Here is a 25,752-nt window from a genome sequence, read left to right on the forward strand (position 1 = left end):
GGTATTGTCGAAACCTTCTTCTATTAAATGAGAGGAAATGCCAGTGTATGCTATTTTTACGAGTTGGTTCAGTCAATTCTGATGTTTTTTCTCTTTATTTAAATAATGTGGAATTGAAACGGGTACAACAGTTTAGATATCTTGGGATAATTATTGATGAAAATTTGTCGTTCCACGAACATGTTAAAACTCTATCGGTAAAAGTTTCGGTAAAAGTATCGGTAAAACTTAGGATTCTGTGCCGTCTCCGCCATGTTTTTCCGGTTAATATACTTAAATCAATTTACTTTTCTCTGGTCCACCCTTTTTTTCTATATTGTGTTTCTGTGTGGGATTCAACTTTTCCTTCAGTTTATAAACCCCTTCAAATTTTACAAAACAAAGCGACAATGATACTTTTTCAGATTGATAATAGGTATTCTGTAACCGTACTCATCTTTTTGGATCAGCAGGAATTTTTTCTTTACATCAACTTCATTTCATTGCAATATCCCAGATATGTCACAATTACGTTTTTGGCCAGTTAGCATCATATTTCCATGAAATTTTCCCTCTTAACTCGCAGCGTCATTCATATCCGACATCACTCAGGTTTAATTTCTCACAGGAGTTTAGGCGAACAACTAGAGCAGGATTTAGTTTGAGGCATATTGGTCCAAAAGTGTGGAACTGTATTCCCCTGGATATTAGAGACTGCGCTGATTACCAGCAGTTTCGCAGAATGATGAGGAAGTTTATCCCTGAGAGTTGACTTTGGTTTTATTTACCTTAATTGTATTTGGGGAGTTGTCCAAGAGGCTTGTTTTTTTTTTTTTTTTTTTCGTTTTCATTTAAATTGCTAACGGTGTTTAAAAAATTGTTGTAATTTTTAATGCACTCAATTATGCCACTAGGCATGTGCGCAGGTGTATTTTTTAGCATTATGTATATTTCATAAATAAAATATCTATCTATCTATCTATCTATCACTTCTGCAAAATGTCTTATTTCAATGACTGGCTCTGGTTTTGGTTCTGAAAAGGACAAGTCATGATTAGTTTGTAGACAAAATCGAAGTAAATCCATCATGATAGTATTAAGACTATATACTAGCTTTGGAATTTGTATCATAGTTTGAAATTCACTGCTGTATAGAGAGAAATAACCAGATTTCCAGAGTTCATATTATGTCCTATTTGATCCTCATTTCAAGTAATACTAAAGCATATTTATTACAATCTAAGATTGTATATTACTCACTGTTGGTATTATAGCTACATTGCGTTGTTTCTACATTAGATTCTAATAAAAAAAAACGAACAAAGATTAATTTAAAAAGACAAAGTGTTTCTGAGGGAAGCAAAGAGCTAAGTTGAAACTTGAAACGAACAAAAATTATTGCTTCACAGACTATCTAACATATATCAATAAAACTAGCACAAATAAACCAACTAATTATATTTCCCTGTGAGTTTATTATTATAGCAAACTAGCCCTGTACTGATACCCCATAATAATACAGAACTTTGGATATAGTAAAAAGCAAGCCAATAACGGACAGTTTTTACAGAATAAAAATATTATCAATCCCTTTTAGGATCAATCCCCTTTAAGATAAAGCAACATTAGTAGAATAGGTATAATGAATTTGCATAGGCCCCCGTACCAAACAGGTTTCTGGTAGGTATAATCTGGTTTGGTAGGTATAATCTGGTTAGGTGGGTATAATCACATTGCCTATTCAAAGGTAGCGTGCAATTTAAACTGTATCAATTATTTTATTCCAGTTTTTCTAAACCAGTATTGTCTATAACTTAATTTACGTAGGTTAAACTTCCGGTGGTTAAGAAAGCGTAACGAGTAATTAAGGTATGAGAAATGGGATGCTATAATTAGAATGGTTTTAAGTTGAAAATTGTGACGTAAAAATAACTCAGTTATTTGCTTGCGTGTATAGGAATTCCCATGTTATTTGCTTGCCTGTATTTTGTGTTAAATAAGTAGTTTTTGTATCTTTTAAAAGAGCTTTAAGGGGTTTGAGAGACTAAGTTGCCTAATTCCGTGTGGTTTTTCTTTAATTAGTGCTCATTAAAAAAGAAGTTTTTGTTTTAAATAAGTAGTTTTTGTATCTGTTAAAAGAGCTTTAAGGGGTTTGAGAGACTCTGTTGCCTGATTCCGTGTGGTTTTTCTTTACTTAGTGCTCATTAAAAACGAAGTTTTTGTTTTAAATAAGTAGTTTTTGTATCTTTTAAGAGCTGTAAGGGTATTGATAGACTAGTTTGCCTGATATCGTGTGGTTTTTCTTTACTTGATGCCCAAGCAAAATGAAATTTGTGGGTTAAATAAGTAGTTCTTGTATCTTGTAAAAGAGTTTTACGTGATTTGAGAGACTCTGTTTCCTGATTACGTGTGATTTTTATTTACTTAGTTCTCATTAAAAACAAAATTTTTGTTGTAAATAAGTAGTTCTTTTATCTTTTAAAAGAGCTTTAAGGGGTTTGAGAGACTCTGTTGCCTGATTACGTGTTTTTTTTCTTTACTTTATACACATTAAAAACTAAAGTTATGTTTTTAATAATTATTTATAGTATATTTTAATATAGATTTGAGGGATTTGAGAGATTCTTTTGTCTGATTCCGTGTGGTTGCTCTTTACTTAGTGCTTATTCAAAACGAAATTTTTGTTGTAAATAAGTAGTTCTTGTATCTTTTAAAATAACTTTAAGGGTTTTGAGATACTCCGTTGCCTGATTCCGTGTGGTTTTTCTTTACTTGATACCCATTAAAAACAAAATTCAGGATTTCTGTTAAATAAATAATTCTTATACGTTTTAAAATAGCTTTACGGGATTTGAGAGACTCTGTAATGCAGTAGTTTTCAGTAAAGACACTCGATATCCTAAAAGTGTTTAATTAAAACTTTTTTAAAACTTCAAAATTTTTCAATTTTATTTATTTTTTTCTTTTTGTACATAACTTAAAATGTCAAAATATGCTTACAGTTCTAACAATTGCGTTCTGTGATTGGTCAGAGACACGATGTGACTTTCCCACTGGTATTCTATGACCGGTTATTGACACTACCTAATCTATTGCATGTATTAAATCAGTATTTTTTACGCAGTGGAACGATAAACACATAAGTCATATCTTTAAAAAAAAGGGAAGATGGAGCATTTTAATAAAGTATGTTTAAATAACAAGGTTATTGTAGCATTGAATGCCGACAAAGAAAAGTATTTAAACTTTGAAACAAGTACAGATGGTAGCACTATTGGAAATGTATGCATGCATTGTCATGACAGTAAGGAATTAAATTTCTTTGGAATACCGAAACAATTCAACTCTTATGTTGGTGGTTATGCGAGAATGAGATCTCCAGAGATGATTGCACTCAAAGAGAATGAAAACAGAAAAATATTCATTGATGATAGAGGACAACTCCTTGTTAATGTTGAAGGTAAAACATTACCTACTGATACATCCAATCGTCACATTTCGGGTATTAGAATTCAACGAAAGATCAATAAAAGAAAGGCCTACTCTTCTACTAATATCGTAAACCATATCTTGTCTACGTGCCGAAACTGTTACCTGTGTAAACATAATTTGATAATAGACAGTGAAACTGCCAGAAAAATAAAAAGGGCATTGTCAGAAAATATCACTATGGAATATAAAGATGAATCGATGAAAAACAAAGCAACAGCAAACGTTACTGTCATTGATCAAACTGTCATTGAACCAAATAATACCAAAGACGAAAAGCATATTGGGCCTGTTGATGACACACCAGTAAAAATTGTGTATGACTCAAAATGGAATAATAATTATTCTACTGATTACGAACTAAGAGAAGACAATAGCTATAATATCAAGAGAGAACATGGTGAACTATTTTATGGAACAGATTCAAAATGTCCAAAGTTAATCATTGATATTAATAATGTATCATAATATATTTTTTGTATTAATATTCTACATAGCATTATTTCATTAAAAATATATTATGCATTACATTGTTATGTGTTCATTATTCTTAGAGTAAGCTAGCATATCAAACGTTTAGAATGTCTAATAAAACGTCGGAGATGTAAGAAAAGGAATTTGCATACATCTATTGTCAGACACAAGGGATAACATTTACAAAATCTTGATATCAGAATGAATAAATTATTTATCAACATCCGTTAATGGATATGTCATTATTAAAAAATTGTAAGTAAGTAAGTAAGTAACAAACTCTTTCTTGAATTCACCTCTTTGTTACACAATACAGAAATTTAATTAAGGAAATTATGGAAAAAAAATTGTAAGTAAGTAACAAACTCTTTCTTGAAGTCACCTCTTGGATACACAATGCAGAAATTTAATTTAAGAAATTATCAAAAATTGTAAGTAAGTACAAAATTCTTTCTTAAATTCACCTCCTGGATAAATAAAAAAGACATTTCATTCAAGAAATTATGACAAAATTCATAGTAAGTAACAAACTCTTTCTCGAAGTCACCTCTTGGATACAAAATGCAGAAATTTATTCTTTCTTGAATTCACCTCCTGGATAAATAAAAAAGACATTTCATTGAAGAAATTATGACAAAATTCATAGTAAGTAACAAACTCTTTCTCGAAGTCACCTCTTGGATACACAATGCAGAAATTTCATTTAAAAAATTTGAACAAATTTTAAGCAAGTAACAAACTCTTTCCTGAAGTCACCTCTTGGATACACAATGCAGAAACTTCATTTAAGAAACTATTAAAAAAATGTAAGTAAGTAAGTAACAAATTCTTTCTTGAAGTCACCTCTTGGCTACACAATACAGAACTTTCATTAAAGAAATCATGAAAAAATTGTAAGTACGTAGTAAATTGTTTCTTGAATTCGCCTCCTGGGTAAATAAAAAAGACAGTTCATTAAAGAAATTATGAAAAATTGTAAGTAAGTAGCAAATTCTTTCTTGAATTTACCTGCTGGATAAACAAAAAAGACATTTCGTTCAAGAAATTATGACAAAATTCAAAGTAAGTAACGAACTCTTTATTGTTTTCATAACTTAGATACACGATGTAGATATTTAATTAAAGAAATTATGAAAAAATTCTCAGTAAGTAACAATTTCTTTCTTGAAGTCAACTCTTGGATACACAATGCAGAAATTTAATTTAAGAAATTATAAAAAATTGTAAGTAAGTAACAAACTCTTTCCTGAAGTCACTTCTTGGATACACAATGCAAAAACTTCATTTAAGAAACTATGAAAAAATTGTAAGTAAGTAGCATATTCTTTTTTAAGGTCACCTCTTGGAAACACAATACAGAAATTTCATTAAAGAAATTATGAAAAAATTGTAAGTAAGTAGCAAATTCTTTCTTGAATTCACCTGCTGGATAAACAAAAAGACATTTCGTTCAAGAAATTATGACAATATTCTAAGTAAGTAACAAACTCTTAATTGTTTTCAGGACTTAGATATACGATGTAGAAATTTAATTCAAGAAATTATGAAGAAATTCTCAGTAAGTAAAAATTTCTTTCTTGAAGTCAACTCTTGGATACACAATAGGGAAATTTCATTCAAGAAATTATGAAAATATTTGTAAGTAAGTAACAAACTCTTTTTGTTCTCACCTCTTGGATATACAGTACAGATACTTCATTCAAGAAATTATGAAAAAATCGCAAGTAAGTAACTTTTTTTTCTCTTTATCACAAACAATTTTCACTTAGCTACACAATGTAGAAATTTAATTTAGAATAGTTTTATTCATTTTATTAAATTATGAAGAAATTGTAAGTTAGTAACAATAGCTTTCTTGAATTCGCTTCCTGGACACAATACAGATATTTAATTCAAGAAATCATAATAAAATCGCAAATAAGTAATAAAGTCTTTATTGTTTTCACCTATTGGATACACAATACTGAAATTTCATTCATGAAATTATGAAGGAATTGTAAATAGGTAACACACTCATGTTACCTCATGGATACACAATGCAGAAACTTCATTTAAGAAATTATCAAAAATTGTAAGTAAGTAGCAAATTCTTTTTTGAATTCGGCCCCTGGGTAAATAAAAAAGACAGTTCATTCAAGAAATTATGAAAAAATTGTAAGTAAGTAGCAAATTCTTTCTTGAATTCACCTGCTGGATAAACAAAAGACATTTCGTTCAAGAAATTATGACAAAATTCCAAGTAAGTAACAAACTCTTTATTGTCTTCATGACCTAGATACACGATGTAGAAATTTAATTCAAGAAATTATGAAAAAATTCTCAGTAAGTAACAATTTCTTTCTTGAAGTCAACTCTTGGATACACAATACGGAAATTTCATTTAGGAAATTATGAAAAAATTGTAAGCAAGTAACAAACTCTTTCCTGAAGGCACCTCTTGATTACACAATGCAGAAACTTTATTTAAGAAACCATGAAAAAATTCTAAGTAAATAACAAATTCTTTCTTGAAGTCACCTCTTGGATACACAATACAGAAATTTCATTAAAGAAAATTATGAAAAAATTGTAAGTAAGTAGCAAATTCTTTCTTGAATTCACCTGCTGGATGAACAAAAAGACATTTCGTTCAAGAAATTATGACAAAATTCTAAGTAAGTAACAAACTCTTAATTGTTTTCACGACTTTGATATACGATTTAGGAATTTAATTCAAGAAATTATGAAGAAATTATCAGTAAGTAACAATTTCTTTCTTGAAGTCAACTCTTGGATACACAATACGGAAATTTCATTCAAGAAATTATGAAAATATTTGTAAGTAAGTAACAAACTCTTTTTGTTTTCACCTCTTGGATATACAGTACAGGTACTTCATTCAAGAAATTATGAAAAAATCGTATGTAATTAACTTTTTTTTTCTCTTTAACATAAACAATTTTCACTTAGCAACACGATGTAGAAATTTAATTCCTAAAATTATGAAATAATTCTCAGTAAGTAACAATTTTCTTCTTGAATTAAACTCTTGATTGCAAAAAATGGAAATTTCATTCAAGAATTTCATGACTTAGATAAACGATGTAGAAATTTGATTCAAGAAATTATGAAAAAATTCTCAGTAATTAACAATTTCTTTCTTGAAGTCAACTCTTGGATACACAATACGGAAATTTCATTTAAGAAATTATGAAAAAATTGTAAGCAAGTAACAAACTCTTTCCTGAAGTCACCTCTTGGATACACAATGCAAAAACTTCATTTAAGAAACTATGAAAAAATTGTAAGTAAGTAACAAATTCTTTCTTGAAGTCACCTCTTGGATACACAATACATAAATTTTATTAAATAAATTATAAAAAAATTGTAAGTAAGTAGCAAACTCTTTCTTGAATTAACATGCGGGATAAACAAAAAGACATTTTGTTCAAGAAATTATGACAAAATTCTAAGTAAGTAACAAACTCTTAATTGTTTTCACAACTTAGATATACGATTTTGAAATTTAATTCAAGAAATTATGATAAAATTCTCAGTAAGTAACAAACTCTTTTTTGATTTCACCTCCTGGATATACAGTACAGATACTTCTTTCAAGAAATTATGAAAAAATCGCAAGTAAGTAACTTTTTTTCTCTTTATCACAAACAATTTTCACATAGCTACACGATGTAGAACTTTAATTCAAGAGATTATGAAAAAATTCTCAGTAAGTAACAATTTCTTTCTTGAAGTCAACTCTTGGATACACAATACGGAAATTTCATTCAAGAAATTATGAAAATATTTGTAAGTAAGTAACAAGCTCTTTATTGATTTCACCTCTTGAATATACAGTACAGATACTTCATTCATTAAACGCGATTAAACACGTTTTGAAACTAAGTGCTATTTGCTTGCCTTTCCTTGGCACCTTTCCCAATGAACGGGGATTCCCCACCGGTTCCTAAACATTGCAAAAAAGTGAGCAGTACGAAAACTCCACGTTTTCGACCAGACTGGTTTTTTAGCTAAATCTTTGGAAACAGCCCAGCCTCTATTTCTGACCGTTTAAGTTTTGATGTTATTGTTGTCAGTCAAAAGCTATGACCTTGAGAAAAGAGCTTGACAAAATTGCCTGATTATCGAAAAATGGGAGAAACATCCTCCAAAAGTCGACAGGAATGCCCCCCGCCAGCGCATTCTCGGTTATGTTGAATAAAATATCCAAACCCGACATAGCTTTATTTCATTTTTAAGGTTAATTTAGACGAGGTTACGTGCGCGCACGTAACCTCGTCTAAATTAACCTTAAAAAATGAAATAAAGCTACTGCTCACTTTTTCGTACTGCTCACTTTTTTGCAATGTGTAGGAACCGGTGGGGAATCCCCGCTCATTTGGAAAGGTGCCAAGGAAAGGCAAGCAAATAGCATGTAGTTTCAAAACGTGTTTAATCACGTTTATTGAATGAAGTATCTGTACTGTACATTCAAGAGGTGAAATCAATAAAGAGCTTGTTACTTACTTAAAAATATTTTCATAATTTCTTGAATGAAATTTCCGTATTGTGTATCCAAGAGTTGACTTCAAGAAAGAAATTGTTATTTACTGAGAATTTCTTATAATTTCTTGAATTAAATTCCTATATCGTATAGCTAAGTGAAAATTGTTTGTGATAAAGAGAAAAAAAAAGTTACTTACTTGCGATTTTTTCATAATTTCTTGAATGAAGTATCTGTACTGTATATCCAAGAGGTGAAATCAAAAAAGAGTTTGTTACTTACTGAGAATTTCATAATAATTTCTTGAATTAAATTTCAAAATCGTATATCTAAGTCGTGAAAACAATTAAGAGTTTGTTACTCACTTAGAATTTTGTCGTAATTTCTTGAACGAAATGTCTTTTTGTTTATCCAGCAGGCGAATTCAAGAAAGAATTTGCTACTTACTTACAATTTTTTCATAATTTCTTTAATGAAATTTCTGCATTGTGTATCCAAGAGGTGACTTCAGGAAAGAGTTTGTTACTTGCTTACAATTTTTTAATAATTTCTTAAATGAAATTTCCGTATTGTGTATCCAAGAGTTGACTTCAAGAAAGAAATTGTTACTTACTGAGAATTTTTTCATAATTTCTTGAATCAAATTTCTACATCGTGTATCTAAGTCATGAAATTCTTGAATGAAATTTCCATTTTGTGTAATCAAGAATTGAATTCAAGAAAGAAATTGTTACTTACTGAGAATTTTTTCATAATTTCTTGAATTAAATTTCTACATCGTGTAGCTATGTGAAAATTGTTTGTGATAAAGAGAAAAAAAGTTACTTACTTGCGATTTTTTCATAATTTCTTGAATGAAGTATCTCTACTGTATATCCAAGAGGTGAAATCAAAAAGAGTTTGTTACTTCCTTAGAAATATTTTCATAATTTCTTGAATGAAATTTCCGTATTGTGTATCCAAGAGTTGACTTCAAGAAAGAAATTGTTACTTACTGAGAATTTTTTCATAATTTCTTGAATTAAATTTCTACACCGTGTATCTAAGTCGTGAAAACAATTAAGAGTTTGTTACTGACTTAGAATTTTGTCATAATTTCTTGAACGAAATGTCTTTTTGTTTATCCAGCAGGTGAATTCAAGAAAGAATTTGCTACTTACTTACAATTTTTTCATAATTTTCTTTAATGAAATTTCTGTATTGTGTATCCAAGAGGTGACTTCAAGAACGAATTTGTTACTTACTTACAATTTTTTCATAGTTTCTTAAATGAAGTTTCTGCATTGTGTATCCAAGAGGTGACTTCAGGAAAGAGTTTGTTACTTGCTTACAATTTTTTCATAATTTCTTAAATGAAATTTCCGTATTGTGTATCCAAGAGTTGACTTCAAGAAAGAAATTGTTACTTACTGAGAATTTTTTCATAAATTCTTGAATTAAATTTCTACATCGTGTATCTAAGTCATGAAAACAATAAAGAGTTTGTTACTTACTTGGAATTTTGTCATAATTTCTTGAACGAAATGTCTTTTTTGTTTATCCAGCAGGTGAATTCAAGAAATAATTTGCTACTTACTTACAAGTTTTTCATAATTTCTTTAATGAACTGTCTTTTTTATTTACCCAGGAGTCGAATTCAGGAAAGAATTTGCTACTTACTTACAATTTTTGATAATTTCTTAAATGAAATTTCTGCATTGTGTATCCATGAGGTAACATGAGTGTGTTACCTATTTACAATTCCTTCATAATTTCTTGAATGAAATTTCGGTATTATGTATCCAATAGGTGAAAACAATAAAGATTTTATTACTTACTTGCGATTTTATTATGATTTCTTGAATTAAATATCTGTATTGTGTCCAGGAAGCGAATTCAAGAAAGCTAATGTTACTAACTTACAATTTCTTCATAATTTAATGAAATGAATAAAACTATTCTAAATTAAATTTCTACATCGTGTAGCTAAGTGAAAATTGTTTGTGATAAAGAGAAAAAAAAGTTACTTACTTGCGATTTTTTTATAATTTCTTGAATGAAGTATCTTTACTGTATATCCAAGAGGTGAAAACAAAAAGAGTTTGTTACTTACTTACAAATATTTTCATAATTTTTTGAATGAAATTTCCCTATTGTGTATCCAAGAGTTGACTTCAAGAAATAAATTGTTACTTACTGAGAATTTCTTCATAATTTCTTGAATTAAATTTCTACATAGTATATATAAGTCTTGAAAACAATTAAGAGTTTGTTACTTACTTATAATTTTGTCATAAATTCTTGAATGAAATGTATGTTTGTTTATTCAGCAGGTGAATTCAAGAAAGAATTTGCTACTTACTTACAATTTTTTCATTATTTCTTTTATGAAATTTCTGTATTGCGTATCCAAGAGGTGACTTCAAGAAAGAATTTGTTACTTACTTACAATTTTTTCATAGTTTCTTAAATGAAGTTTCTGCATTGTTTATCCAAGAGGTGACTTCAGGAAAGAGTTTGTTACTTGCTTACAATTTTTTCCTAATTTCTTAAATGAAATTTCCGTAGTGTTTATCCAAGATTTGACTTAGAGAAAGAAATTGCTATTTACATAGCATTTTTTCATAATTTTTTGAAGTAAATATTTACATTGTGTATCTAGGTAATGAAAACAATAAAGAGTTCTTTACTTACTTGGAATTTTTTCATAATTTAGTGAACGAAATGTCTTTTTTGTTTATTAAGCTGGTGAATTTGAGAAAGAATTTGCTTCTTACTTATAATTTTTTCATAATTTCATTTATGAACTGTCTTTTTTATTTACCCAGGAGGCGAATTAAATAAACAATTTACTACGTACTTACAATTTTTTCATGATTTCTTTAATGACATTTCTGTATTGTGTAGCCAAGAGGTGACTTCAAGAAAGAATTTGTTACTTACTTACTTACATTTTTTTTAAAGTTTCTTGAATGAAGTTTCTGCATTGTGTATCCAAGAGGTGACTTCAGGAAAGAGTTTGTTAGTTGCTTAAAATTTTTTCAAATTTCTTAAATGAAATTTCTGCAATGTGTATCCAAGAGGTGACTTCGAGAAAGAGTTTGTTACTTACTATGAATTTTGTCATAATTTCTTGAATGAAATGTCTTTTTTATTTATCCAGGAGGTGAATTCAAGAAAGAATAAATTTCTGCATTGTGTATCCAAGAGTTGACTTCTAGAAAGAGTTTGTTACTTACTATGAATTTTGTCATAATTTCTTGAATGAAATATCTTTTTTATTTATCCAGGAGGTGAATTCAAGAAAGAATTTTATACTTACTTACAATTTTTGATAATTTCTTAAATGAAATTTCTGCATTGTGTATCCAAGAGGTGACTTCAAGAAAGAGTTTGTTACTTACTTACAATTTTTTTTTCATAATTTCTTTAATTAAATTTCTGTATTGTGTAACAAAGATGTGAATTCAAGAAAGAGTTTGTTACTTACTTACTTACTTACAATTTTTTTCATAATTACATATCCATTAACGGATGTTGATAAATAATTTATTCATTCTGATAGCAAGATTTTGTCAATGTTATCCCATGTGTCTGACAATAGATGTATGCAAATTCCTTTTCTTGCATCTCCGACGTTTTATTAAACATTATAAACGTTTTATATGCTAGCTTACTTTAAAAATAATGAACACATAACAATGTAATGCATAATATATTTTTAATTAAATAATGCTATGTAGAATATTAAAACAAAAAATATATTACGATACATTATTAATATCAATGATTAACTTTGGACATTTTGAATCTGTTCCATAAAATAGTTCACCTTGTTCTCTCTTGATATTGTAGCTATTGTCTTCTCTTAGTTCGTTACCAGTAGAAAGATCATTACTCCATTTTGAGTCATACACAATTTTTACTGGTGTGTCATCAACAGGCTCAATATGCTTTTCGTCTTTGGTATTATTTGGTTCAATGACTGTGTGATCAATGACAGTAACGTTTGCTGGTGCTTTGTTTTTCATCGATTCAATCTTTATATTCCATAGTGATATTTTCTGACAATGCCCTTTTTATTTTTCTGGCAATTTCACTGTCTATTATCACATTATTTTTACACAGGTAACAGTTTCGGCACGTAGACAAGATATGGTTTACGATATTAGTAGAAGAGTAGGCCTTTCTTTTATTGATCTTTCGTTGAATGCTAATACCCGAAAGGTGACGATTAGATGTATCAGTAGGTAATGTGTTACCTGCAACAGTAGCAAGGAGTTGTCCTCTATCATCAATGATTATTTTTATGTTGGCATTCTCTTTGAGCGCAATCATCTCTGGAGATCTCAATCTCGCATAACCACCAACATAAGAGTTGAATTTTTTCGGTATTCCAAAGAAATTTAATTCCTTACTGTCATGACAATGCATGCATACATTTCCAATAGCGCTACCATCTGTACTTGTTTCAAAGTTTAAATACTTTTCTTTGTCGGCATTCAATGCTACAATAACCTTGTTATGTAAACACACTATATTAAAATGCTCCATCTTCACTTTTTTTTAAAGATATGACTTATGTTTTTATCATTCCACTGCGTAAAAAATACTGATTTAATACATGCAATAGATTAGGTAGTGTGAATAACCGGTCATAGAATACCACTGGGAAAGTCATATCGTGTCTCTGACCAATCACAGAGAGTAATTGTTAGAACTGTAAGCATATTTTGAAATTTTAAGTTATGTACAAAAAGAAAAAAATAAATAAAGTTGAAAAATTTTGAAGTTTTAAAAAAGTTTGAATTAAACACTTTTAGGATATCGAGTGTCTTTACTGAAAACTACTGCATTACAGAGTCTCTCAAATCCCGTAAAGCTATTTTAAAATGTATAATTATTTATTTAACAGAAATCCTGAATTTTGTTTTTAATGAGTATCAAGTAAAGAAAAACCACACGGAATCAGACAACTGAGTCTCTCAAACCCCGTAAAGTTATTTTAAAAGATACAAGAAGTACTTATTTACAACAAAAATTTCGTTTTTAATGAGCACTAAGTAAAGAACAACCACACGGAATCAGGCAACAGAGTCTCTCAAACCCCTTAAAGCTCTTTTAAAAGATACAAGAACTACTTATTTAAAACAAAAATTTAGTTTTTAATGGGTATCAAGTAAAGAAAAACCACACGGAATCAGGCAACAGAGTCTCTCAAACCCCGTAAAGCTCTTTTAAAAGATACAACAACTACTTATTTACAACAAAAATTTTGTTTTTAATGAGGACTAAGTGAAGAACAACCACACGGAATCAGGCAACAGAGTCTCTCAAACCCCTTAAAGCTCTTTTAACATATACAAAAACTACTTATTTAAAACAAACAGTTCGTTTTTAATGAGCACTAAGTAAATAAAAACCACACGGAATCAGGTAACAGAGTCTCTCAAATCCCTTAAAGCTCTTTTAACACATACAAAAACTACTTATTTTAAACAAAAACTTAGTTTTTAATGAGCACTAAGTAAAGAAAAACCACACGGAATTAGGCAACTGAGTCTCTCAAACCCCTAAAAGCTCTTTTAAAAGATACAAAAACTACTTATTTAACACAAAATACAGGCAAGCAAATAACATGGGAATTCCTATACACGCAAGCAAATAACTGAGTTATTTTTACGTCACAATTTTCAACTTAAAACCATTCTAATTATAGCATCCCATTCCTCATACTTTAATTACTCGTTACGCTTTCTTAACCACCAGAAGTTTAACCTACGTAAATTAAGTTATAGACAATACTGGTTTAGAAAAACTGGAATAAAATAATTGATACAGTTTAAATTGCACGCTACCTTTGAATAGGCAATGTGATTATACCCACCTAACCAGATTATACCTACCAAACCAGATTATACCTACCAGAAACCTGTTTGGTACGGGGGCCTATGCAAATTCATTATACATATTCTACTAACATTCCATTTAAGGAGTGTTGATTTATTTATTTTCTCACGTTTAATTTGGTATCACTTCTGCACAATGGCTCAGTTTAATGACTGGCCGTCTTTTTGGTTCTGAAAAAGGACATGTCATTATTAGTTTGTACACAAGTTCGAAGTAAAGCTATCTTGATAGTATTAGGAATATATACTACCTTTAGAATTTGTATCATAGCTTGAAATTCACTGAACTACCTGATAAATCAATCCAGTATTTCTGTATGCTATTCAGTTACTTCGCGGTGATTAAAAAAATATTTATTTTTACGCTTATATTTTTAAGATAATTTTAATTATATACTGAAATTTACTGATGCCGCAACTGGCGTAAGACTATGAAAAGCTTTATAGATTCGTTTATTGTTGTCAGGCTACATACTCACTTTTGAATCCCAAATCAATATTCCTGTTTTTTATACGTGACTTTTGTGTTTTCAGTAAAGCGCTAGTTTTTTATAATCCTAAATGCATAGGGAAACATAGTTAGTTGGTTTATTTTTACTAGTTTTATTGATATATATTAGATAGGCTATGAAGCAATAATTTTTGTCCGTTTTAAGTTTCAACTTCGCTCTTCACTTCCTTCAGAAAAACTTTGATTTTTTAATTTTTTATCTCAAGGTCGATCCTCAAACCGCAAATACCATTTAAAATAAACGTGATGATAAATAAGAATAAAGAGCTGATTACGCAGTATTCGAAACGGCCAATTAATCATTTAGATCCGGGATGAATAAAAGATAAAATGAAATCACGATCAAACAGCGTGTTGGTCAAAGTACCTCGCGTTTATATTATGCTCTGCAATGAGTAGCTATACTGCAAGGGTGTATCTAAGATTTTTGTTCGGGGGGGGGGGGGGGGGTTAAAAAATAAAACTTTAAAAACGCATTAAAATTTTTTTATATGCATTTTCGTTCCGTTTTTACGACTAGAATTTCAGGAGGAGTCAAACCCAGAAGGCTAGCCTCCCTCCCCTTGATACGTCCTTTCTAAAATGACTACAAAAATACAACATCTGCATGTATGAACATAGGTGGACATAGTTCCAGCTTTTAATGGGGGGAGGGGGAAGAGGATAAGTCGTAGGCAGGGACTCAAAATATAAAAGTGTATTTTCACGCCAACATTTTCTAATTTCCCTCCTTCTTCCAAATAGCATACACAGCACTGTCTCAGGCAGACATACAGCCTATATACCTACGGCAGCGCGCAGATACTTTTGCGCTGGTATAAAACACCTCCAAAGCGGCCGGTTCCCTAGGCCAACATGGAGGTGGAAAATCCCAGTAATCTTAGTATAAGATGCTTTTTCTGAACTATACATTATTGTAACAAAATTACAGCACGCTCCAGTCCAATCCCCCTCCTTCCCTAATATGCATTCCTAGGCATAAATTCAAAAGTTTCCTCATTTATTTTTTCTTCAAATCGGGATTGTGGACCAACTGTTTGATGAGAAACAAGGCAGAAATAGTACAGAACAACACGATCATGAAATTTCTGAATATGATCTAAAGGTATATCCAGGCATTAGGAGGAGCCTGGCAAAAAGTTCTACTAGAAGCGAGCCTGAAAATTCAATAAATAGAAATTTTTAGAACGTAGTTATGTTAGAATTATCGTGTTAATGAGAATTTTGAACAAAGATTACCAAATTCCCTTACGCTGTTTTCTTAATCAGCTTTCTTTTCTCAAAGGCGTTTTGACATAATTTTCCAATAAGTTTTGATTATTAAATTCACACCAATAATTCACCAGGGCTCAGCAGGTTTCTTTCTGCACTTTTTGAAACAAAAATCAATTTTCATCCAATTTGGATTTTTTTTTTAATTTCATTTATGCTGTCTTTTTTCTTTTTGACGTCTCTATATTCGTGTTATGTTCCAACGCAAATAATTCGTTTGCATACGTCATGATTTAATATTAAGTGTAAAATATAAAATGCATGATTTCTAAGAACCAAAACTAATTTATTGTGTCACGCAAAAATAAGGGCGTTTACTGAACCTTCAATAAGGTGAAGTGATTATAGGTTATTTTGGGCAATTCACATCATAACAGATATTTGGCGTCTCCTGACAGACGAAAATCATTAATTTATTAAGTCATTATTTTAACCAGTACACACGTGCTGGTAAAAATCGAAAAACAGGAACGACATTTCTAGTTTGCCCAGTTATTTCTTGTCTAAGGGCAAATCTAAGCAAAAGCAAGTGAGCAACCCCCTCCCCTGTCAAAAGAACCGAACATTTTAAATTGTAAAATTTCCTATATTGAAAATGAATATTGCTCAATTTTTCTGTGCCATCTTTAAATTTTCAAAGGCATATCTTTCAATTTTCAATAAGCATTTCAATAAGCTTGATTCCTAACTTGTTTAATAATTTTAGTAATATTAATATAAAATAACGTTTACCAACAAGAAAAAAAAATTCAAAGAAAAGTAAGGAATCATATCAAGCCTAACACGCACATAATTACAGTGAAGCTTGAAAAAAACAGAATGTGCCATGAATGAATAAATGACACCTAAAACTAACAAGGAATATCACATTGTCCTACAAATTTCCAAAAACAACAGTGAGGCTCCCCCCTCCCCTAAACTGTCTAAGAACCTCAGCGTCATTTTACACTTAAGGTTACGTTTAGGTTTCATTTATTTATCATGTTTAATTTCTGTCCTTTTTAGGTTTAATCCATTCAACTACATTAGTAACTGCTATTTTACATGTTTGATGTTGTTTTTTTTATTATTTCTAATGGTTTTAAATTTCATTTATTTATCAAAAGCAACTTACGTTCGTTCAAGCTAAAATTATTTGATGACTTTATTTCGGCTCGTTTTAGGTTTTAATATGGCTCTTTATTTTTCTTTACAAAAAATTCTAGAAACACAATTTTTTATTAATTATTTTCCTTCGTTGTTCATTGACATAATTTAGCATGGATTAATGAAAAAAAATATTTGTATAGTTTTTTTCTTTCAGTTTTGTCGCTTAATAAATGAAAAGTTTAGTTCGTAATTCAAACTTTTGATAATATTTGAACATTCAGTCAAACGTTCGATCAGTCGCAAATTTGTCTAATAATTTTTAAATAGTATTTTCACTGCAAAATTTCTGGTGTATGGGGAGGGGGATTGTGTTCGTGTGGATTAAAAACTGCATGATCTATTAGACTAAGGCAATGCTTTAGACGCTCTTCAATATACAGGTACTCAATCATCTTTACATGCCAAGGTTATTTATTCAAAGTGAGTTATGTATTGCTGTCTTAAAAAAATCAGACGCCAATGAATCAATACAACAAGATTTGTTTCCTTAATTTTTTTAATTAATGGAGGTTACCTTGGTCACGTCTACATGTCGTGAAATTTCCAAGCGGGTCATCGAAAAGAATTCTGGATTTTTTTTTTTTTGCCAAAAATCGGTAAAACCAAATTTTACTTTCAAGATGGTTGTTCTCAATGAGGTCCCCTTGGTCCAGTCTACCTACCCTGAAAGTTTTAAGCCGACCGGAGAAAAACAATATTTGCCCCATTTTGGGTTGTCACGACTCGATATAACCCATTTTTTTCAAATTATTTTCCCGCGAGTATTCGCTTTGCCCAGTATAAGTACCCAGTAAGTAGCGAGCCAATCAGAGAGAAAAAAAAATCTATATGGGGTATCATGAACCGGTACAATCCTGATGAACCGGTAAATGGTCCCAGTCTACATGCCCTGTAAGTTTCAAACCAATCGGAGAGAAATACTTATCAAAAAGGGTAAGGAGGCTGGTCGACCTCCAGTCAATTTCAGCCCTTAAAGAGGACACTAGCTTTTAATTTCCGATCGAATGAACCTCCTTAGAAGTTTCTACGACCAAGCCTTCCATACGAGGCAGTTCGAAAAAATAAAATATGGGGGTATATGACTCTTTACTCAGACGATGTTAGTGCATTGCCTATGATAGTAATTTGCAATTGATTTTCAACAATCTTTAGATTGTTAAATAGAGATTTAATTGATGAATTTAATGCATTAGAGAATGATGAAATCAAACTGATCGTTACAAATATCATAGCATTGAAATGAAAAATCTTATAAGTCTGGGCTTTACTTAGTTTTTTATTCATTTTAGAAAACGATAAACTTTTCAAAATATTTTTTTTTCAGCCAAGCACAAATGAAACTTAAGTCTTTTACAGGGGTTGAGGAACGGCCACACTTTCTTTTCTTCAGCTAAACACAACTTTTAGCTTAAGCAATACTTTTAGTTCTCAAGCGAAGGTTTTCCCAAAATCCTTTGATAGTGACAATCTTCTTCTGTGCTTCTGTACCTTTGTTCTCGATCTCAAGTATCGTTGGCTTTTTCAAAAAAAATAATAATAATAACGTCACAATAATGTCCCATCTATGCAAGGCCATATCCAGGAGTTGCAAGGCCATATATAGGCCATGCTGGGTTTGACCCCCCCCCACCACCTGAAATTTTTGTCCGACTCGTAAGAAGTAACAAAATGTATATAAACAATCTTTTATGTGTTTTTAAGTTTTTTTGTTGTAAATCCTCCCCCTCCTCGAACAAAAGTCCCGGAAACGTCTTGCATCATGTGTTCTTACGTTTGAAGCTGGGACGGACATCGAGGGGTCACCTGCTTTACGCTACCTGGTGTACATATCGGAGCTACACGCCTGCTGTACAATTCTACCACGCATTGCACAGCCCCTATTAATTATATATATATATATATATATATATATATATATATATATATATATATATATATATATATATATATATATATATATATATATATATATATATATATATATATATACATATATATATATATATATATATATATATATATATATATATATATATATATATATATATATATATATATATATATATATATATATATATAATTTCTTTGGTACGTCTATGTTAAACGGACTCTTTTAAAACCAGTCACGAAAACCCGAGGCATCCACTATAGAGTAGGCAATGATAAATTTATTTCATTAGCATTAACCAAACTAACAGTATATAAAAGAGTCCGTTTAACATAGGAGTACCATTTCTTTTAGTATTCCATTTTCCCGCCAATAACTAATTACATAATTTTCAATGTATACGTGCAAAACCAAGGACCCTTTTAGGATAAACTCAACTTCATTAAGCTCCAACTTCATTTAAAAATTCACCTTCATTAAAATATTGGAAACTTGAAACAATATATTACTTTGAGAAGACCATTCAATCGGGCGAACAAAACTATAAATAGGATATCTATTTAATTTGCAAACACATGTGACGCTGAATATTAGATTGTTAGAATTAACACATCTCAAAATCATTTGTTGATGAAACTGCTTTTTCACTTACTTGATTCTAGGGAGGCAGAATTTTCGAAAAAGGGATTACTAACACCATGACAATGGCGATTGTACATGCGTGTTACCTTTGAAGGTCATGTTGATATATTCAATGTTTTATTAGTCCCTCATCCAAGAGGTGGTCTACTTACCAGCAGTGGATCAAAGGAGGGTGGGTGGGTAACCTGCCCTGGGCACTGGTTTGTAGGGGTGCCGGATCGTTAGCTTCTTTTAGATCTGATCAAATAAAGCTTGAACCCTAATTTTTCAGTTTTGAAACACGACAAGGCTTGACTTGAAGATTTATTTACCTATGCATGTATCAGTTCCTACTAATAGAAGAAGTTCCAGCCAATTAACGGCCGAGCAGTGGTTGACAAACTATAGTATAATCCGCAGAGAATATGATGTGGCTTCGCAGCTTTAACATGAAGACATTGTAAAGACATTTGAATTGAGAAAAGAACGTAAAGTTAAGTTTTAATCTACTGGATAAGATTGATTGTTTATAATCTAAATTGATAAAACATAAAATCGCGAAGAAAGGAAGAAAACGAGGACAATAAACAGCCAGTGAAAAAATTATGCAAATATTTCGGTAAAGACCTCCGCTTGACCGTCCTCAGTGCAGAATAAAACTGATAAAAATATGAAAACCAAACTTTAAAATAAAAACAGTTACCCTTTCACCGTTGCTAAGAAATGGTCATCCAATTTTATTTTTGTGTTTTTATTTAAAGGTTTGGTTTTTATATTTTTATATTTTACGTGACGCATTCAGTCACGCGTATAATAAGCTACCGCAGAGTAAGTTTACCGCAGATGATTTCTGGCTCTTCATTCTCGGTGCAAACAAAAAGCTCCTCTCACTTATTTGTGCATCTATTGTCCACTTATTGGTTGAGCCGGCCAAGTGGTTTCGTCAGTACTTGTTCCGTAGGTGATTATTCTTTGTCTACCCGTGAAAAGATCTAATGCCGCTTATGTTTATAGGTTCTCTGGAGCACTTGCACCTTGGTCCGGGTTTTTATAATGGGTGAGATAGGGAAAGATCATACTGCTAATTATATAAACTGTGCTGCCAATATTCTAATCTTGGTTCGCAGACTTAGCTTCCTTTTCTTCAAAACCAATGTCTAACCTTGCAAGGTAGTTGGGAAAACCCGCACTCGACTAAATATGACAACGCATCTTCTATTTTAATCTGCTTTTAATTTTCCTTAGGACAGGCTGGAGCTACTTGGGAAACGTGACACCAGCTGTGTGAGTCTACCGACGATGGTTTTACACATATGGGCTCAATCAACCAAATGTGAAATTTATTGCTTTAATATGGCGTATCCAAGTTAAGAGCATAACACATTTTGACGCTAAAAATTAGGTAACGTAGTATTCATCCTGCGTGTATTCGAGTCAATATTTCGGACCGTGTGCTCTATACCTTCACACCTACATTTGATCATGTCCCCTTGATCAAATCACCCCCTTGATGGTTCATTCAGCAGCAAAAAATGACAAGTCTACACTTGGTACTGTCGATGGAGATCCCTGGTGATTCTATAGCTTTTGTTTCAACCAGGGTTGTTCGACTTTTTTCCCCAGAAATAGCAATAACAAAACAGAATTGCTTTGTTTTCTTTTCTATCTTCCTTTGTTCTTGACGACTACAAATGAGCATTTAGAGGGAAAATATTGAATAGATTTCAATAGGTTGATAATACGTTTTGTCTGTGAGTATGCAAAAATTTATTCTAATATTTGATGTGGGACTGACCACTCTCTATTGCCTGGTGTACCTCCTCCTTGATACCATCAGTAAAGGGATCGCTGTAAGGAGGGCGAAAACTCCTACAAGATTGGTCCAAAAAAGCCCTCTTTCCGAAAAACAGTGGCCTAAAACGAACTTATTTCGCAGTTTGGTCCCATTTCAGGGTCATCCTCAGAATGTGGACCTGCTTGACCCTTTGATTATACTACTATGGTTTTTGCAACAGTCATGATCATAGAAATCGAAATCCCTAGTAACTAAAAAAAAAAACATTGAAACTCACTGTCACTAAAGATTCTTGAATTCCGCTCCGATATAGGGATCTTTTATTTATTATCTTTTTTAATTAGAGGGGGTATACTACCAGTTTGACTAGTTTGACAAGGAGATGACGTGGATCCGTACAACCAAAACTAGGAGGAATACAGAAAATGTTCATAAGGACTTGCCAATTTTGCCGTTTTGAACCCCCTCCCCCCTAAAAAAAAAAATAAAAAAGAAAAACATAAGCTCTCGCCGAAATACATTCCTTCGAATGTGCCTGGATATTCCCACCAATCAATAATTCAGAACAAGCAAACATCATTTTTTCATTAAGAATAACAGTTGTAATTAGCAGAATATATGAGATTTGAATTTAATGCGCTTCTTATCCCTATTTGAAAAATGTCTGACTTCAGTGTTGACGGATTGGAACTTGGTATCGCGTCTAGAAAAGCAGACCTGTTATTGAAAGTGATGGATGATCGTTTTAAGATAGCAAAAAAAAACGTTTTCACTAGAAAAATAAATAAATCATTGAACCGTTTTCCAACTTTGCATCAGATAGAACAGGCTGGAAGGTTTTGTTCCAATTTAATTTTTTATATATGTACACTAAACTTGGGGGATTAACTAAGAAATGCTTTGTCCCTTCGAAATGAGAATTTTTTCTCGAGTACTTGGATATGTGAGCGATCGCATTTGGAACCCCTGCCATTGCCAGTAGGTTAGACCATCCAAGCCAGACTACTGCTATAAGAAACAGATTGAGAAATCGCTTAAATTGTGTACTGTCTCTATCAGAGCTCAAGCAAATGTTGTTTTGGGATTTTTTTTCAGCATTAAGCGTTTTCCCAGGGGGATGCCCATTCTCCATCACTTGTGTACATTTCAGAAGACTACTTGGACCACACATTTTCCGACAGACCTGGTACAGCTTCCACCACGTATGACTGACTTCCGCCACGCTTGGCACGTGCCATATGGTGTAAGTAATTTTTGAAAGTGGCCCCCTCCCCCGCTTCCCTTACCTGTCTGAGGTCAACAGTTACTATGCTTATGATAAATCTCCAGATCTGGTCGCTGTAATACTGCTGTTAGCACTTCAGGAAATAGTCAATCAATCGAATCCGATAACTTGTTCCGTTTTTATGTAAAACATTTTTAGAGTTCTGCCACCACCCTCTCGCAAGCCCAGCCACGACTTTCAGTTACCATTTTATACCATATAATGAATACTAATGGCCCCATACCCCAAGCCACCATAATAAACACTATAGGTGCTATGAGCACGCTAATTTTCCACTTTAAAAGAAACGACCTAAAAGACCATTCGATACCTTCAAAATCATTTTGCGAGCCTCAACGTCAACTGACCGTCTCAAACATAAAGGATCCATTGACAAAATTTCCCGGCCCACAGAGAACTCCTAAAGCTGCCATATTACTCAAATGATGCATCCTCAAAATTTTGGCAAAAACTGATAGGGGATTTTGAGTGTGTCAACAGTTCGAAAGGGTAACGACAGGCTAGTTTAAAATAAAGAAAAACATAATCTTTTACCAATTGTTAAGCAAAGGACTGTCCATCGAATGTACCTACAGCATAAACAATACGTCCACTGTGTCAGCAAGGCTTTCAATCAGGGGGAGCTCCCAGGGAGCATCACAGGGAGCTCCCAAAGCTGTTAAATCGCTCAAACGATATTTCTGTTTAGCTGATTTTTAAAGTTTTTCTATCAGGTATGCTAAAATATTTTTAGGGACTACCCTTTCCTGAAACTTAAAAAGAAAATTCGGCTCCGTTTAATCGCAAACGCATAATTCACACTTTCTAATGGTACAAGTTTCATTAAATCTGAATAACTGTATTTCAGGCACATCAGGCAAAAAATTAATTGTGTTCTTAAATTATCAGGGAAGTAGGTATTGGCTTTTTGTTTTCTGTCGTTTATTTGGATCTCTTATCCAAGCTCTATAAGCTATGGCAAGACCGACCAATCTATTCTAAACAGTTAGGCCAAACAAGCTAAAAAAGTTCATAATGATTGAGATAGGGCGATTCTTTAAGGTACCACACCGTCTTAAAAAGTTGATAACGGAAACATTCTAGAATTGCAATCCTACGGATGACAATTCTATATGTTTGTGTTCAATTCAATAATAAAACTTCATTTTGCAGATGAGCCTCAAAAAGAATCTCATTATGGAAAATGTATAGAATATAAAAAAATGGGGCATTCTACAAACTTATCCCCTTCTCCTTTAAATATCACTGATTCTTAGCCTTGCAGTAAAAAAGGTAAAAAATCGACTTCTATACCTCCAGTCTACACGAATAGAGATGGCGTATATCCCCAAGGCGGTTTTGACCAAATTTCTTGATATTCGCCCGTTGAAAATATCTTTCATAAGATTTATGAGGGGGTGGGGGGGGGCCTGGGGATAGGGACTAGGACAGCACATATGCGAATGAGGAGTGGTCAGGGGTTAACAATACAATGCTGAATTTTAAGGAATAAAGAGCGACATTCACACAATTGTATAGTATACAAAATATTTAAAGCAATATAAAATGCAATGATTTAAGTTTTTCGGGACCAATAGGCGTCAAAATAGAGTCTTGTCGGAAAATGACCTATACATACAAATAGTGGTATTTTCGCCCGGATCCGATTAATTTGCTTCTAGAAAAAAAGATTAGAGAAAGGAGGCCAAGGAGCCCAGGTGTATCAAAAGCAAGGAATATGTTTATCAAAACTAGACAACCAAATCCCTAAGAAATCGAGACAACTCCATTTTCCAGACTTTAAGGTTGAAATGAGTACATCGAAAAATATAAATTCGAGGTAACCCACTTATTGAGGAGTGGCGTAGCCAGAGGCGTTTCCGAGCTGTCGAAACACCTCCTTAGGATATTGAAAATGGCAGATATTTTTTATCTTTCAATATTTAATATGCTTTCTTAAGTCTGAAATTTCTTAAACGTAAGTTAGATTTTATATCCCTGTTACTGATAGGCATTCATTTTACTCACAAGCACCTGTAGACATTTCCGACGGGGGGGGGGGGTAAGTCTGAAAATATGATTCCAAGGAGAAAACTTGAAAAGCTGTTTTCCACCAAGTGAAAAAAAATCAAATTTTACAAAACGTCTTTTATGTATGACAGGATTGCATATTGCAAATTAATAAAAAGAAAAAATTGAGAATACGTACGGGATTAGCTTGCTTTGGAACTATTGAATGTGTTGCAACTCCAACACTTTGACTACTGCTTACTTGAGGCCTTTCTGAAAGTTGAGGGGGCTCACCCTTAGATATCACAGTAGGACTAACTGGTCTCCATATCGGTTTTACAGGGATTTCATTGGCTTCTACCTTTTTAATATTCAAATCTGGAGGCCTACGTTTAACTTTCTGTTCACTGTCATTTAATGGTGCAGGTCTTTTGGGGGCTTCTTTCACGGAGTAATCAAACCCTAATGAAATGTTTGGGATTGGGTAGGTTGTCCTCTCTTGTAATGGGTAATACCCGTAATTAAAGTATGTTGGCACTTGAATTTGTGGTTTGGCAGTAGTTGACCATGTGACATTTTCTGGTAAAACATTCCTGTGCCTGGAAGCAAGATCAATAGGTCCGTCTTCCCGATAAACTGGATTAGAAACCACTGTAGGCACAACTGGTGAAGACAGCATTTTTTTTTTCTCTGTAAACAATAGAGGGTTTAGTATAGGAGACAGGTAAAACAGAAAACTCAAGTTCGTCTTGTGAAAAAAACAATTAACGCCATCTATTTTTGCTCAGCAAAACAATGCAGTTCACCCTGAAAGCTCATTTGAAAATATCTACTTGATTTTTTTTTGGATGTGGGAGGCAATAGATAAATTTTTAATGAGCAGGGGGAGAAGCTCTCCCTGGAGGTCCAGGCCCTAAAATGAAAAATTC

General features: G+C 32.0%; 1 protein-coding gene across 1 annotated transcript in view; it reads right to left on the reverse strand.

The window, feature by feature from the left end:
* LOC148946000 (uncharacterized) overlaps window positions 1–25,752 on the reverse strand; it is a 51,404-nt gene that overhangs the window by 20,270 nt on the left and 5,382 nt on the right. Inside the window, exon 2 of the mRNA XM_089097774.1 lies at window positions 25,023–25,513. Within this exon, the coding sequence (XP_088953900.1) occupies window positions 25,023–25,502 (480 nt within the window). The 5' untranslated portion in view covers window positions 25,503–25,513. The remainder of the gene's footprint in view (window positions 1–25,022; window positions 25,514–25,752) is intronic.

The sequence above is a fragment of the Artemia sp. Qi Xiang Cuo genome, chromosome 12, assembly GCF_049724085.1.
Source record: "Artemia sp. Qi Xiang Cuo chromosome 12, ASM4972408v1, whole genome shotgun sequence".
In the NCBI taxonomy this organism is placed as follows: domain Eukaryota; kingdom Metazoa; phylum Arthropoda; class Branchiopoda; order Anostraca; family Artemiidae; genus Artemia; species Artemia sp. Qi Xiang Cuo.